This window comes from Protopterus annectens, chromosome 1.part1 (genome assembly GCF_019279795.1).
Source record: "Protopterus annectens isolate FY-2018-M chromosome 1.part1, PAN1.0, whole genome shotgun sequence".
NCBI classification, from domain to species: Eukaryota; Metazoa; Chordata; order Ceratodontiformes; family Protopteridae; genus Protopterus; species Protopterus annectens.
The window spans coordinates 1,760,389,307-1,760,405,066 of NC_056726.1; the positions used below are offsets into that span (position 1 = coordinate 1,760,389,307).

At 37.5% G+C, this 15,760-nt stretch overlaps 1 protein-coding gene across 1 annotated transcript in view; it reads left to right on the top strand.

The window, feature by feature from the left end:
• Nucleotides 1–15,760, top strand: part of MAP3K6 (mitogen-activated protein kinase kinase kinase 6) — a 1,891,200-nt gene that overhangs the window by 1,425,221 nt on the left and 450,219 nt on the right. The window contains exon 24 of the mRNA XM_044084347.1: nt 6,114–6,219. Within this exon, the coding sequence (XP_043940282.1) occupies nt 6,114–6,219 (106 nt within the window). The remainder of the gene's footprint in view (nt 1–6,113; nt 6,220–15,760) is intronic.

Consider the following 15,760-nt stretch of genomic DNA (forward strand, 5'->3'; position numbering starts at 1 on the left):
GCCACCATAACTCCCTCCATTCCAGGTGATTTTCTCAGTTGCCAGCATTTTTTAAAATGAATTAACACATTGTGAACTGCATCTTGCCCAAGTGTTTTTATAGTTTTTAACCCTTATTGCTTAATTTTGTTCATATATTCTTTCTACAGTTGGTGTTAGGAGGGGAAGTTGTTTTAATATTTTTCTTAAAAATACCACCTTTATTATCACTGTTAACACACTGATTAAAAAAAACATACTTTTTGTAAACTTCTGAGGGGGTGTTCTCATAATTTGTACCAACCACCTCAATTTTCCTTTTAACATTCTATCCCTTTTTGTACATATAATATGTTTAATATTATCAAAGTGTGTTAAAGTACCCCTCTGTTTTTGAAATATATCTTAGATGGCATTTATTTCAGAATTGTAAGTAAGAGTAATATTATTTCCAATCCATTTGGCATTAGGAAGGTCCCGGGGTTTTACTAACCCACCCTTATGAATTGGGATGAATTTTGTACCTTAGCCACATAAAACATCCTGTACCTTTTCATCTGATATATCTGGTATATAATTGGGGTAACTCCTCTAAGAAATCATCTCATTCAGCTATTCAGATCATTCAGCTATTTAGATGAACTGATAAAACTGTAAAAATCAGATATCAGAATGAAGAAAATGCTGGCTGAGTATGAGACTTGTTAAAAATAACTGTTTCAAAAACTGATGGAGTTAGTGGAAAGAGTATACAGAGAAAACCTGACATTTTCTGCTGTACCAGAGAAATTGGAAGTGACAGACTGTATTAATTTTATGAATTCACAAATAGCAACTGGGATGGTATTCCTCATCAAGATTTTTAATTAAAAGGCACACTGACTATATTCATGAGAAAGTAATGATTATTCACTGTAGACCAGGCAGAAGTGAAGCAGAAATTAAGGGAATGTCAAGAGGCAGTTGTGAGATTCAAGCTGCTGATTCCAGCTGTTTTCAGAATATTTTTTCTTGGAGGATCAAGACATTTTTGATGTAGAACAATATAAGTAGGAAATACAAAAGTTTTCTCAAAAGAAAGTGAGCCATTAAACAGAAGGGATTCTACTTATCATTCTTCCGATATTAAAGCTTCTAGAGGTAATTTGCCAGTGAAAGCTTTTCTAGTGTTCCAAAGGAAAATGCTTGAGAGACAGAAAAAAAGTACAGGGGTTGAATAGAAGAATCGGGAGTACCTTGGAAGTGAACTAGAGTCTGGTGTTGGGAGATGGAGATGAACAGGAAGAAGATTAGCAACAGTGAAATTAGTGAACAAATGTGAAATTATAAAGCATCAGTCACATTTGTAAAATATGTTGTTTCAAGAAAAAAGTGTCTGAGAATGTTTTGTTGACTTTGATAAACTTGTAGGTGGACTAAAAACATATACCCCTCTTCATATCATTAATGCCTGGAAATACACTAAAAGGAAAAAAATGTTTTGCTGTTAACAGTATTAGATAAAATGTCTCATAATATAAATTGCTTGTTCTATAATGAAGCAGATTTGTGTAGTATATACTCTGTGGTATTTAAACCGAAGGGGTAAATGTCAGTCTTTTCAGTGAGTGTTGTATGTGATGAAGATACTAACGTAAACAAGTACTGTTTTAGTCTTAAGAAATGAAGGCATTACAATATAAAAAGAGAAGAAAGGCTGGACAGTGGAGGATGTGGTGTAAAAGTGCACAGATTATAATATGTGTAGAGTTGAGATGTTTTCTCTTATTTTTGTATCGGTGAATGTCTGCATTAATGTCCTTGACTTAATCTAAAAACAAGTTTTGTAGTAAGCATGTTGGTTTGAAAGATAAGAAAACATTGTGAATGCAATGAAAAAGTTTTCCTTTAGCAAATAAATGTTCAGTGTGAGTTGACAAGTCTGTAGCCAAAGGCAGTTGTACATTCTGTTCTTATTTTATATGGAGTCAAGCTGACTGCAGGTGCAGGAAATAAAACCTGAGAGGTCTTGGCATTGTTTGTTGAAAAAAATGTAAAATTAGAAGGTACAAGGACAAGCAGGTTGGTAAAAAAATTAAAATTATTGCAAGTGAACATGACATAGCAGCTGCCCTGGTACCTAAATACTTCATTGTATTTGCTAGAATAGTATTTAGTTTAGTTTTATTTAACTATATCCAGTGCACTTTTTCTTAAGGCTAAAAGGTAATGTTTTCTGAGAGCCCTCAAGCTGTTTATCACATCTGAGAGGGAATAAAGATAAGAAAAGTACAGACATCAATTAGCATAACTAGGAGTACAGGCTGTAACATATGCTGTAGCATGGATAACCATAATTTTAGGTTAAGTAATGCCTCTAGGTGCAGCTGTCAAGCCTGTCAGTAGGGTTAAACTTCATTGTTTGAAGATACACATAAGGTTACTAGGTTATGGAGGTGTTCCGGGTGTTTTTTTTTTTTTTTTTTGAAGGTTTTCATTAAAACAAATATCTTGAAAATTTTGACATAGGTTCAAACAGAAATAACAAAAAACAAGTGCATAAAAGATCAACAGGCCAAACATTAGTGGGTGCATGTACACAAAAGTTGGAAACAGACATTGAAAAGGCTGACGTATAATAAGTGGGAATAATAACTTCTCATTATAATGGCTATGCTAGCCATATTATTTTTGAACATAAATCACTTCACAGGAAAAGAAGAGTATTGAATTATATTAGAAAATACAGAATTGAAATAATGCTACAGGAGGCAAATTTGGAAACAAATACCATGTGAATTTGATAAAGAAAGAATTTCAGGATGGACATTCAACAGAATGTCAGGTACAAAGGAAGAGGTGAGCACTCTGGACCAATAATAAAGGAGCCTGAATCCTCACCACTGACACTAGAAGGGGACATTCACCTGGAATACAAATGGGTACACTCAGTATTTCCAGATGCAGACCTCTCAGCATCAAGCACAATTTCCTATAAGAGCACATAGGGAACACAGTCAGCCCAGACTCTGGATTTCTCTGTCTCCCTCCTGGTCCACAGTAAGACTCCCCACTGGCACAGTTTCAGAGTTATGTCCTCCAGTAAATTTCATCTCACACTTGTCTATTCTCTGTACTCCTAATTGCAGTCATCCTTTCTCCATTCACATGTTGGCTTAGTTCTTAGAACAGTTTCTGCTACTCTGTGAATATAATATTCTGAGTGGTTATTGTTTTTCTCCTTAAGGATCTGCATCCCAAATCCCAGTCTCTCCTTATTTCTTGAGCTTCCCACTGTTACATCATTATCCCTTTCCACTTGGAATTATAGCTTGTACTTGTGCTGTATATAGGAACCTTAACTGTGAAGGTCTGGAATACCCCTTGAAGTCAGGTAATCCCAAACCATCCTGTTCTATTGAAAGAATCAACTTATCCCACTTGACTCTTGCCCTCTTCGTACAAAAGGGAGATCTTGCATGATATTCACAATGTGTAGCACATTTTCTTCTGTTAGAGTTTGTTTTTTTGAGTTTTCAAGCTGCTTTCAGAAATGTCAGAAATAAAATTCAATAATAAGAAATAAATTTCAGAAATAAACTATGTCAGTGCTATCTCCCACCGATTGACTTACCTCTGATGTCTATACTGTCTCTACCCTTTATTTCTTCTTCCATGTAACTTCTTCAAAGTTCTTGAGAGGGTGGCTTAATGACTAAGGTGTTTGCCTTACAAACACAAGGTGCAGGGTTTGAGTCTTACAAGGGATAACTGGCTAAGCTTAAAATGGCTCGCAAGGGCAGTTAGCTTAGTACTAAGCTATGAACCTATGAACTCTACCTTTTTCAAAACACTCTTTATCTTTTTTTTTGCATTTTATCTTTCATTCCATTGTGCCGCTATACTGTTTTAGTATTCTTATTACTACTCTAACCCTTCTTCTTACATAAACTGTCAGTTTATTCTGTTCTGGTATTGGACTTGTTATCAGTCAAATGCTTATGCGTTTGAGATCCTTATTACTTATTTGTTATTACACTCCTAACAATCTTGTATGCATAATAATTATAATCATAAGTATTCTTGTAACTGCATTTTACTTTCTCGTGCTATAATGTTGTTTCTAATTGCCATGCGTGCTTTTCCTGCTTTGTTATTCTATGTATGCTTCTTGTCTTATTAATCTGTACACTAAGTTTACATTGTTGTACATATTTACTGTGGAGCTTTTCTCCCTAGGTCTCCACGACTAATCCAGTCAACAAATGTCAAATAAATAAACAAACAAACAAATAAATAAATCATGTAGAGTAAAGGAAAGTGCCAACCATTACAGGTGGAGGGAGCACCTAAAGCCTGGCAAATTCTTTGAGTCAGTAATAAGTGGGGCATGAACTTGTGGAAAATTGTTGAAAAGATGGACAAAGGTCATCGAAGTGTACAGTTATAGTAAGTATATAACTTTTATTCTTAAACCAAAGACTGTATAAGGAAACAGTAAAAAAAGAGAAGGTATCATGTGCAGCTACATGTATGCAGTTCACTGACGTGCTGACTAGTCATTCTGGACACATGTTACAGCCATCTTGCTGTGCATGCCTCAGATGTATCATAAGTGATATGGCTGTGACTGTCATCACAATGGCCCACATGTGGATTGCAGCATAAGTTGTACTGCAGTTTGCACCACGTTTTTCTGGGCTCTGTTTCTGTGCTACAGGTGTCTAGAGTGTACATTGAGTTCTGAGGGGTACATCGAAGGTTGTATGGACATTCATCAGCCACATATTACAGGATAGAGGGAGGGATGTGTTTGTGGAGGTACTCTAATGGCTGATGCAACCATGTGGTGTTTCCCATACACTGCACTGGGTACCACACTCACTGTGAATGTACAGTATACTGACTTTCTTTATGTTGTATTTTGTGAATGGCATGCTTGTGCATATATTTTAGCATTTTTTACACTTTGCGATGGGAATATGAGGATGCTTCAACATGCAAACATCTTATTAAAATTTACAAGTTCATGTTGTGTGCTGAGGTGTGATTTGATCTTATGTTTGACACTTGCTCATTAGTACTGTTTTAGTCATTGCTCTCTAAACTGCTTCGCCAGGTGTTTAGAGTATGAGGATGTTACATTAATCAGTTTGCAATTTCATTGCTTCGGAAATTAGTTATTTTGTTCTCATTTAGGTAGGGGTTAGTTCTTTGTTTTGGGGTCTGATGTTATTGGATAGGATAATGCTACTCGTTTTAGTTTTATCTATCCCGGATTTTCTGCCAGTCTTGGCATATTATGTATTATTTTAGTAATGCATTACAAAAGGCATGCAATTTCATACTATACACTAAGAGGCATCTGAGATTCAACTTGGACTGCTTGATTAACTGCAGGGAATTAAGAAATATTAGGACATCAAAAGACAAAGAATAACAGAGCTAAATTACCATAGATGTTGAATAGTGCAAGAAATGGGCTTGGAGTAAACTGAGCTCAGAAGCTGAACATGTTACAGTAGTGAGAATTTAGCAACAATAGGCTATTCACTGGTGTACAGTTATTAGGAAAAAGAGATGTTTTACGATTGTCTGAAAACCTTACAAGGACTCTGAAGCCAAAATAGCATTATAACATCCCAACTGATATGGTAAGTACAATATGGGTTGTACAATGGGTCAGTAGTAAGATCTCTACCTTAGAACTCTAAGGTTCAGATCTGGCATGTATTTACTGCCTGGGTGGAGTTTGCATGTTTTAACCATATCTGCATGGGTTTTCTTCAGGCACTCCAGTTTCCTTCCACCTTCCAAAAAGGTGTTGGTTAAAAAGTTACCCTAAATTGCCCATATGTATATATATTATTTCACCTTGCCCCTGAGGCCCAGTTTATGACTTTAAATAGTCTAAGGACTATTCCACTTACACCATTAGTAAGGGGAAAATAAATACATGTAGTAAGCTGTGTTACCCTTCATTGCCTTGAAATTTTCCTGTAAATGTATGCATAGACATTTCCTGAAGTAGCAACGTGAATGCATCTTTGTCAGTCATGTACATATATCATTAAAATTACTCATTCCAGAGTATGTTCATAGTGTTATCGTGAAACTTTGTCTTCTGTTCTACACTGTGTTATTGTTCTTTTCAGGTTAATGATATTTTCCGACAACAGCAGATAAAACCCCACTGGATCTTTGCGTTGGATAATATAATCCGTCAGGCAGTTCAGGCAGCTATAACCATTTTTATACCAGGTACTGTTAATTTTGTGTTATGTTATGACATGCAGAATTGTTGTCATCATTGCATATCTGCACATACTGTATTGTAATCTTCATGCAATCTTCTAGTCGATATTTTCCTAAGTACTCAAATATATATATTTTTATATATATATATACATATATATATTTTTATATATATATATACATATATATGGGTATACTACAGTAGACCGAATTTACACTTACCTAAAACCCAGTTAACTGAGACGACTACATCAAATCCTCATTAGAATGAAGCCACGAACCGCGGATAATTTGAACAGGGAAACTAACCACTTGGCCACAAGGACACATAACAAAACACCAAAACAAAATAAAGCCATGCTAATGGGGACTTCACCCCCCCCCACACACACACACACCCTCCCTAACTAAATATACCAACTCTGAGATCGCAGTCTACTGGGGAAAAGGGCAAAATTCACCCTAGTGACCAAGTGTGGGCATTCCAGTTGTTGACTGTGTCTGGATAGAGGAATTCAAAAGGGGGCATAGTACTCAGCGACTGGCCTAATGAGGGCTCAGTAAAGTTTGTGAATGGACAATCTGAAAAATGTATGGGAATTAAATAAATGTTCTGTGTTATTTAAAAAATAAATAATTAAAACATAAAGTTGCAATTGTCGGTACATGAAATAAAATTATATTTCCCTTTAGACTTGAAGTTAGTCTCTCTCCTACTCTCTCTCTCTCTCTGTCTACACATACACACACAGTCACACACAAAGGCAAGAAAGATAAAAACAGTTTAAAAATGTATTTAAAGTTATATTTATAATGTCATTCAAGCCAAGGTAGCAGCAAATAATTTTCATGCTGTATTCACAAGCTCTTAGTGCTACCCCACCCCCCAGAAACGTATCACTTAAAAATGTACACATTTCTCAAAATGCTGGCCACCCAAACACTTAATAAATGTAAGTAACATTTTCATCTGTTCCTCGTATAAATAGTGAAATATTGGTTTAGATTAGCAATATTGCACCTGTTGTTGGAGGCATTTGTTTTTGTAGTTGTAGATATAATTTGACCTGACAAAAGCCATATTGATATGATGCTCAGAAAAAATGAACTTGGTTGAGTAAAAAGAGTATGCCTGGCTACACCCTTGATTCAAGCTGAGTTTAAAACTGCTGTTTGACTGCATTCATTTTCGGATTTTCTACATTTAAGGTTTGGATATTTCCATCACTTTTTGATTTTGGTATTATATTACAGTTTGTTATATTTTAAACTTTGTTTTACCGCAGTTATATTTTTTTCCTTGAAGTCATAAAAGTTGTTGGCTAGTGTCAGTTAGGAAGCATTCCTTTTGCATTCATCGATTGGATAGGAATTAGATCTAGCTAACTATAGGGAGAAACTGAGAAAGAGTTTTCTTATTTAACTTGGTGCTCTTTTAGCCACCCTTCCCAACTGAAAATTAGAGTTTGCTAGCCCATCTCAGTATTATTGCTTCTGGACACTGATAGCTCAAACTGATAAGGCACTCCCATTAGACTCTTGTAGATCAGGTTAGCCTGTTTCCTATAATCTCATTTCAACTAGTGCCCACTGCAATATTTAGAGTGCTAATCTGAGCTGTGTATCTTTATTCTCTGGATTTTTTTTGTTCTAACCAAAAGTCAACTATTTGCATGTTTCACTTGTTCTGGGACCATAGTCTTGTAGCACCCCTCACAGTAGTGGGCAAATTGTGAGTTGCTGCAGGATCTAGCCTCATTTATTTCATTTCTACTGCTTTTTACTGTTTATATTTTACTTGGTCTGGGGGCATTATTCTTGTAGAATAACTCAAAATAGTGAAAGAATTGTCAATTGCTGCAGGATCTGAGCCCCATTTATTACACTTCTACTACATTTTTTCTTGTTTGCATTTTACTTAGTCTAGGAACCTCACATTTGTAGTATCACACACAATATTGAGATAATTGCGACTTGCTGCAGGATCTGAGCCCAGTTTATTAAATTTCCTCTGCATTTTTACAGTTTGCATTTTACTTGGTCTGGGGATTTAGTCTTGTAGTATCAGTCACAGTAGTGAAAGAATTGTGAATTGCTGCAGGATCTGAACATCATTTATTACATTTCTACAGCTTTTTTTCTGTTTGTATTTTAGTTTGTCTGGGAATCATAGCTTGTAGTATCACGCACAGTAGTGAGAGAATTGTGGATTAATGCAGGTCTGAGCCTTATCTATACATTTATGCTGCATTTTTCTGTGTACTGTTTGGATTCCTCTCTAACTCGTTTCCTATAACCTGTGCTGAGTTGTGCAGCAGTGGTTTACAGTGTTTTGTATTGATGTAGGCACCCAGAGTTGTGATTTTCCATATAAAACTTCCTCTGCTATTTTCTCAGTGATCTAGCTAAGTGTAGAGCAGCTAGTTTGCCCGGTGAAAAGTGTTGTCCCTAGAGTGTTGTTTTAGACCAGTCCTAGACCTGTCCTCCCATACCAACATCATTAAACCCCGATTGCACCACCCCAAATATATTACAATAAAAAAGATCCACAGCCATGGATGTGCACTTTCCTACTGTCTCTATAGTTATCCTGGTGTAAATGGACATCTTGAGACAATGTAGCAATTGCCTTGCGTTTACTGGCAATCATCTTATTCTTAAGCAGACTGACACAATATGCCAGAGATGTAATTACGTAATATCTTTGGGGGCAAAACACTCATATACAAATACTGTTAACCCTAAACAGGTTACCAGTAGCACATACACACTACACCTACTATGGATCAGATACTTAAACTCACATATGCTGAAGCTCTTAAATGCAATCTACCCAAACCTCAAAGGCCTCCCATATGCTGGCCTCTGCAACCTCCCAGACACTCTACAAAGACAACAACACCAGGTCACATACATCCACATCTCAAAATGTCTCAACCTGTAATCCCTTAAGTCAAACTGACACACAAGCCAATACATTGATCATTGGAGACTCGGTTGTGAGACGCACTGATGCCCCCTTTCACCAGACTGAGCAAGGAGGCAGTCATGGTCAGTTGCCTGTCAGGGACAACAATCTGCCAGATCACACATGCACTCAGGACATTGAAGCACAAGTACCAGTATGACCCTATCACAGTCCATGTGGGTGTTAATAACCTGAGGTGTACCTACCTGGACTATATGAAGAGAGACACAATGAAGATTTCAGATTTTATGTCCCAAGCAGGTATGAGCCTAGGATTGAGCAGCATTCTACCATCTCCAAGGATGATACCACAATATAAAAAGAAAATAACTGACTTTAACTATTGGCTTAGTTACTGGTGTTCTTCTAAGGGGATCCAATATTTGTCAGGTTGGGAGGACATGATCGACAGAACACGCTGCTTTGTCAAGGATGGCCTGCACCCATCCTACTAAGCTTTATGATATTGGCCAAAACATTATCCACCCATAGTGCCTTTTGTAGGCAATGCCAGTCTAACAAACCTTCCAACACAGTAAATATTTTGTAAGATAAACTATAGGTGTTAATACTCAATGCTAGGAGTCTCAACCAGAAGCTCCACTCCGTGGAAGCACTCCTCATCCTGAAGAGTGTTGACATCTATGCAGTTACTGAAACATGATTTAAAGCCAAGGAAGGCACTGTAGCAGTACAAGCCTATAATGCCTTCCACACATTCAGACCAGCTCATGGTGAAGAAGGGACAAGAGGTGGAGGTATATCAATCTACATAAAAAGTAAGCACACTTCAAGATTGGTCAAACAATATGACATGCTTGAGCTACTACATGTCCAACTAACCTTAGGTAAAGTCCAATACAAGTCCTTACTAGCTATAGGTCTATGTCTATGTCCCAGGTTAACCATACCACATAACTTAATGAATTGGAGTCACTCACAGTTCAGCCCAAAATCATATTCATGGGTGACTTCAACTGTCCCACCATAAACTGGGATACATACAAAACCACTAACCTGCAGGCTCAGAGAGTTCTGGATTTTGTCAATGCAAATTCCCCTGGAACAGCTAGTCTGCACACCTATTATTGGTGCAAATTTCCTGGATCTGGTACTCACAAATATAAGGGAACTTGGCAACCCCCTCCCCCCACACCCGTGTATTGTCCTCACTGGTCAGATCAGATTGCAAAGGGGTAACACTTGAAATAAATAAATATAAAGCCTGAAATCCCAGCAAACTCCAGAACATTTATCTATTAATTGAAGTCGTAGCTAAATTCCAAGCCCTCCAAACTCAGAGAACATTGTGGCCTATGCTGAAGTGTTTATGGAAACCCTGTACAAGCATGTAAATAATTTGCATAGAAACAGTAGTACCAAACCAAAATAAACTTAGGACAAACTCCAGAAACAAGCCCCCCTGGTGGGCTTCCAGTATAAATAGGTTGTATAACAAAATAAATAAAATCCTGTCCAAACATAGGAGGGGCTGTGCCCAGAAGACAAAAAAGTCCCTTATCAGTATCAACAAGCAACTCAGGGGACTAATCAAGTCCACCAAAACCAACTTCAAGGCAAAAATAGCCTCCAAGGCTAAGGATAGCTATAAGGCATATTTCAGTCATGTATACAACCTTAAAGGGAGCAGCCAACAGTGTGCTTAAGTAATAGCAACTGGAACTTCCTATATTGAACCTGAGAATAGCAAATGTGCTGACCGATAAATTTAGCTCTAAATTCACCCCCTGATCATCCCCAGTTTCCCTCAAGGAAATATCCTCTACCATTTCTGCACCAACTGTCACCAAAGAACAGGTCCTTACTGCACTCTCCAGAGCTAAAAACACTGCATCAAAGGGTTATGATAATATTCCAGGATGCCTGTTAAATAACTTGAAATATTACTACAGCCTCCAGTCAGGCTTCATCCCTAGTGAATGAAGAACTGCAGCTTTCATCCCTGTACATATAGGCGGACCATCAATAGACCCAGAGAACTATAGATCTATTACTTTGACTAGTCTTATTTGCAAGGCCATGGAAAGAATTTTTGTGGACCTGATAAACAAAAACATAGGTACTCTTCAAACACTGAACTCACCCTAGTTTGGTTTAGTCAGTGGACAGGTCATGCTTACTAAACTTGGTGGACTTTTTCAAGAAGGTCATTAGAGGCATGGATGAGGGCTAAAAGGTACATACAGCCTACTTTGACCTGGTAAAGGCATTTAACGCAATACCTCACTCTGGTATTATAGACATACTCATAAATTTAGGCATAAATCCCTATGTCACTTGAAGGATAGCCAAATGCCTCACTGACAGGACACATGTAGTTAGAGTGGGGGAATCCACCTCCACCAAGAGGACTTTTCCTAGTGGTATCACACAGGGCTTGGCATTGGGACCTCTCCTGTTTAGAATATTTATTTATTTATTTTACATTTGTTGACTGGGATAGTTCGACTGGCTACATGTCCATTTTCAGCGGAGGCCCACGGAGAAAAGCTCCAAACACAACATACAGAAAAAATAATACAGGAAAAATCATAATGTCAATACACGTTGCAAACATTTGACAGACTCTGTTCATTCAAGCAAGTTATACATTTGATCATTATTAAACGTATATAAGTATCTAAATTAACAATTATGTCACAGCTTGTATGTAGTATAAAGTACTGTTTGACACGCAATTATAGAAAGGAGCTAGTCAGGATTAGAACAAGGACATAACCAGTGTGTCTTAAAATGTCTGAAACTTTTTTTGAATTGAATTAGTGAGGATACTAGAGTAAGGTCGGCAGTAAGGGAGTTCCAAGTTTTGCCGACAGAGTTGGCAAACAGGGAGTCCCTAGCTGAGTTATTGGTTTTCAATGTTTGATCCAGCAGTCTGTTAGATGAGCAAAGTGGTCTGAGGTTACCATAAGGACTAATGATGTTTTTAAATGCAGGCATATTTTCAGGTTGGTTGAGTACTTTTTATGCCACTATAAGCTGGTTGTATTGAAGTAGACTAAGTAATTCAAGCCACCCTAGAAGATTTAGGTTATGACAGTGGTGTGTTCTAAATGCTGTGCCTGAGGCAAATCTTGCAGTGTGGTTATAACAGCTAGAGAGCTTGCTAAGGTTGGATTTGTTCAGATTGGTTAATAAAGGGGAGGCATAGAGAAGGGTAGAGAGTAGATGGGAATGGACAGTAGCAGTTCTAGCAAGTAGATTACGAAAAAGTTTAATCTTATAAAGGGAGCCAAGTTTTTTATTAATGGTTTTGATAGTTTGGTTGACATGCATATCAAATTGAAGGTTATTAGCTACTATAACACCTAAGAGTTTAGTTTGGGCTTCTGGGGAGATAATGGTGCCATTATTAGATTTAATGGTAAAGAATAGTGTTGAGGACCTATAAGTGGGGTAAAAAGTAGCAGCTTTGTTTTGTTAGGGTTTAAGATCAAATGATGATTAGAGAGCCAATTTTCGTTAACCATATCGAAGGCCTTGGAGAGATCAAAAAAGAAGGCTGAGGTTAGCTTGTTATTATTTCGGTTATGGTTTATGACATCAGAGAAGGAGAGGAGGGCTGAGATAGTACTATGGAATGGCCTAAAGCCATGCTGAGAGCTAGTCAACAGATACTTCTCTGAAGTCAAGGCAAATATGTGTAGAGGGCCTTTGGCTGACCAAATTTGCTAATGACTGCAGACTTGGTGCAATCATTGAATCCCCCAAAATTTAGAAATCTTCCAGGAAGGTGTGACACAAACAGATAACTGGTGCCAGAACCATGGCCTAAAACTCAATGCAAAAAAAATGCGTAATCATACCCTTTGGGAAGATGACTGCCCCTGCAAAGTACAACACTGAAAGCAACCCCCTAACAGCAGGCCAAGTGGTAAGGGACTTGGGAACTCAGGTTTTCAGTAACTTGAACTTTGACCACCAAGCATCTGTGGTAGTGTGAAAATCCTTCTACATGGCTCAACTTATAAGTAAAGTCATGGCATCCAGATCTAAGGAGATTATAGTCCCTCTATAGATCTATACATAGATTTTACATTTCATGAGTTTCTTGGCAATTCTTTCTTTTTGGCCATTTTGAATGGTGCATGCAGTGATACATGTTTCCAATTTTGGTGTAATAAATTTCCTTTGGCCAGTAGCCCATTTCTCACCAGCATCCTGGGTCCCCAATGCTGGTGCATTGGCTGCCCCAGATTCAGTAGCATGAGCAAATGAGTTTGTTCAAATTTTCATGCAGTTTCTTGCCTGGATTCCCAGTTCTGGTCACTGCAGCGAGGTGATCACCCTCCTCCTTTTGCAGCCAGGTTTTGAACCATCCTTGGCGGAGTTACTAGACAAAATAAGTCATGGATAGCATTTCATGTATCTTTCTGGCCATTAATAACAATACCACATGTTGGACTAATTTGACCTTCTGCATGGATTACTGAATGTGTTCTAGTTACCTGCCTGAAGGCTTAGGAAGTGATGAAAGTGGACTTGTCCATAGAGTCTTCATCTGACATTTGCTTTTTTTCCAAATGTGTACATTTGTTTGTAGTCAGTACTAGAACAGCCTACTGCAGGACCCATTCTTCATTGGTGATAGTGGGGTGCAGTTTTGACTGCTGGCTGCTCTTTTATCCTCTTACATTCCAGAGCTGCAGGGAGTTGCCAAGGCAGAGGAGCCTCACCACTTCATTTCTGTCTATTCGGTGAACTCTAAAAACATTAATACAGTGTTTCTGAGCATTCCTGGCTTATTTATTTATTCTTTGTTAACCAGATGTTCACATTAGGATAGTGGTCTCTTTTCAGGGGTGATCCTATATGATAGTTATAGTACTAGGAGAAACTTGGCCAAGGCACTTAGGAACTTCCACTACTCATCCAAGCCATTAGGTGGTACCAGAGTGCTGCTGCATAGGCTTGAGTTCATTTTTATGATGGAAGGCATCAGTGTTGTTATAGGTAGCAGGGAAAATGTTAGAATGTTAAAAAAGAGCTATTTCTGTTGAAAATGGTGATACAGAAGTCTGTGTTGTGACTTCAGGGAGTTTGGCGATACCAATTTTAATGTCAATGATGGAGGGGAATGAACCAGAAACAGAGTGGCAGCTAGAAAAGTTGTTTGGTGAATAAGGAAAACAGTAATGGAGACAAAACAACACAAAAGGTAAATTTAGAAGTGGAGGCGAAGAAGCGCTGCAGAGATAAGAGGGAACATATGTAGCTGGTAGAGTAGCTGACTTCAGATATGTGCCCTATAGAAGGCTGCTAGCAATTCTGAAAGAGAATGTACTGAAGAACAGATTAAAGAAGGAGATTTGCTGTTTAAATGATTGTTATATGCAGCTGTAGCTGCAGGAAGTAAACAGCAGTAGGTACAAAATAATGGAGACAGTTCAGCAGCAGAATGTGGAACAAAAGCCAGCATTTACAAGAAGACCTGTGGTAAGAATTAAGCTGAAGATCGTACTCTATTTTTTAAAATACAATACATTGGATCCCTGATACATTTAGGCACTGAACTTTATTTCTGAAGAAAGATTTCAGACTTTCTGTTGGCAGAACAATTTGCAATTGAATGTGATAGAAAAATATTTTCTAAGTCCATCGAATGAGTATGTTTACTATAATTTAAAGATGCAAGTAAGAAAAATGTCAATACAGTTTAGAACTTCAAACATAGATATAAACTGACTGAAAACTTATTTTGCAAATGTTTGCCAAAAAAAAAGTGTTGGTTGAAAGAAAATGTGTGGACTAGTGCTTGGGAGGTATGGACAACTTGAATGTAGTAAAGGGGAAATGCAGTACATATCCAATGTGATAGCGGTGAATAGAAAGACGGAATGAGACATACTGGGGACAACCCAAAACATGTATTTTTTTTTTCTTTTTCTCGTAATAAGTCACATGTTATACAGAACTGTAACAGAAATTGTGTGGGGAATGTGGAGAATTTGGTCATTTGAGAAAGAATTGCAGACCAAATTTTAGAAACTGTAGAACAAATGATCATTTTTGGTTTGATTGCCCTTTAATGACAGATGAAGAAGGGAATAGTGAACAACGTGAAAAGGAATGACTAGAAGAAGGAGATAAAGGTGAACAACTGTTAAATAAAGAAGCAGAAAACAGCAAACAAGTAAGAAAAAGAAGGGAGGTGAGTGGAGAGTCAGAAATTTAGATGACAGTGTCTTTAGGGGTAGAGAAGAAAAAGGAAAACAAAATGTGGGGTAAGAAAAGATGAGAAAATGTTAATATTAAAGTGGTTTTGATAAACAAAAACAGCATAAACAATGAAGTGAGAAGAATGGCTGTGTCTGAAAGGTGTAAAAAGGCTGATGCAGATGTAAGTTATTTACAGGATGTTGGGGCAAGTGAAAGGTAAAGGTTCCAACTGATTTGGGAAAAAGAGTAGTGTGGACAATATGGAAAGATGTATGTTCTGAGATTGCAGTGACTGTTAAAAGTAAAGAAGTGAAAATCATGTAATTGATGGCTATATTGGCAGGGACAGCGTTAGTGTGTAATTTAAGAATAAAAATGAAGCTAGTGAGATTGTGTTAT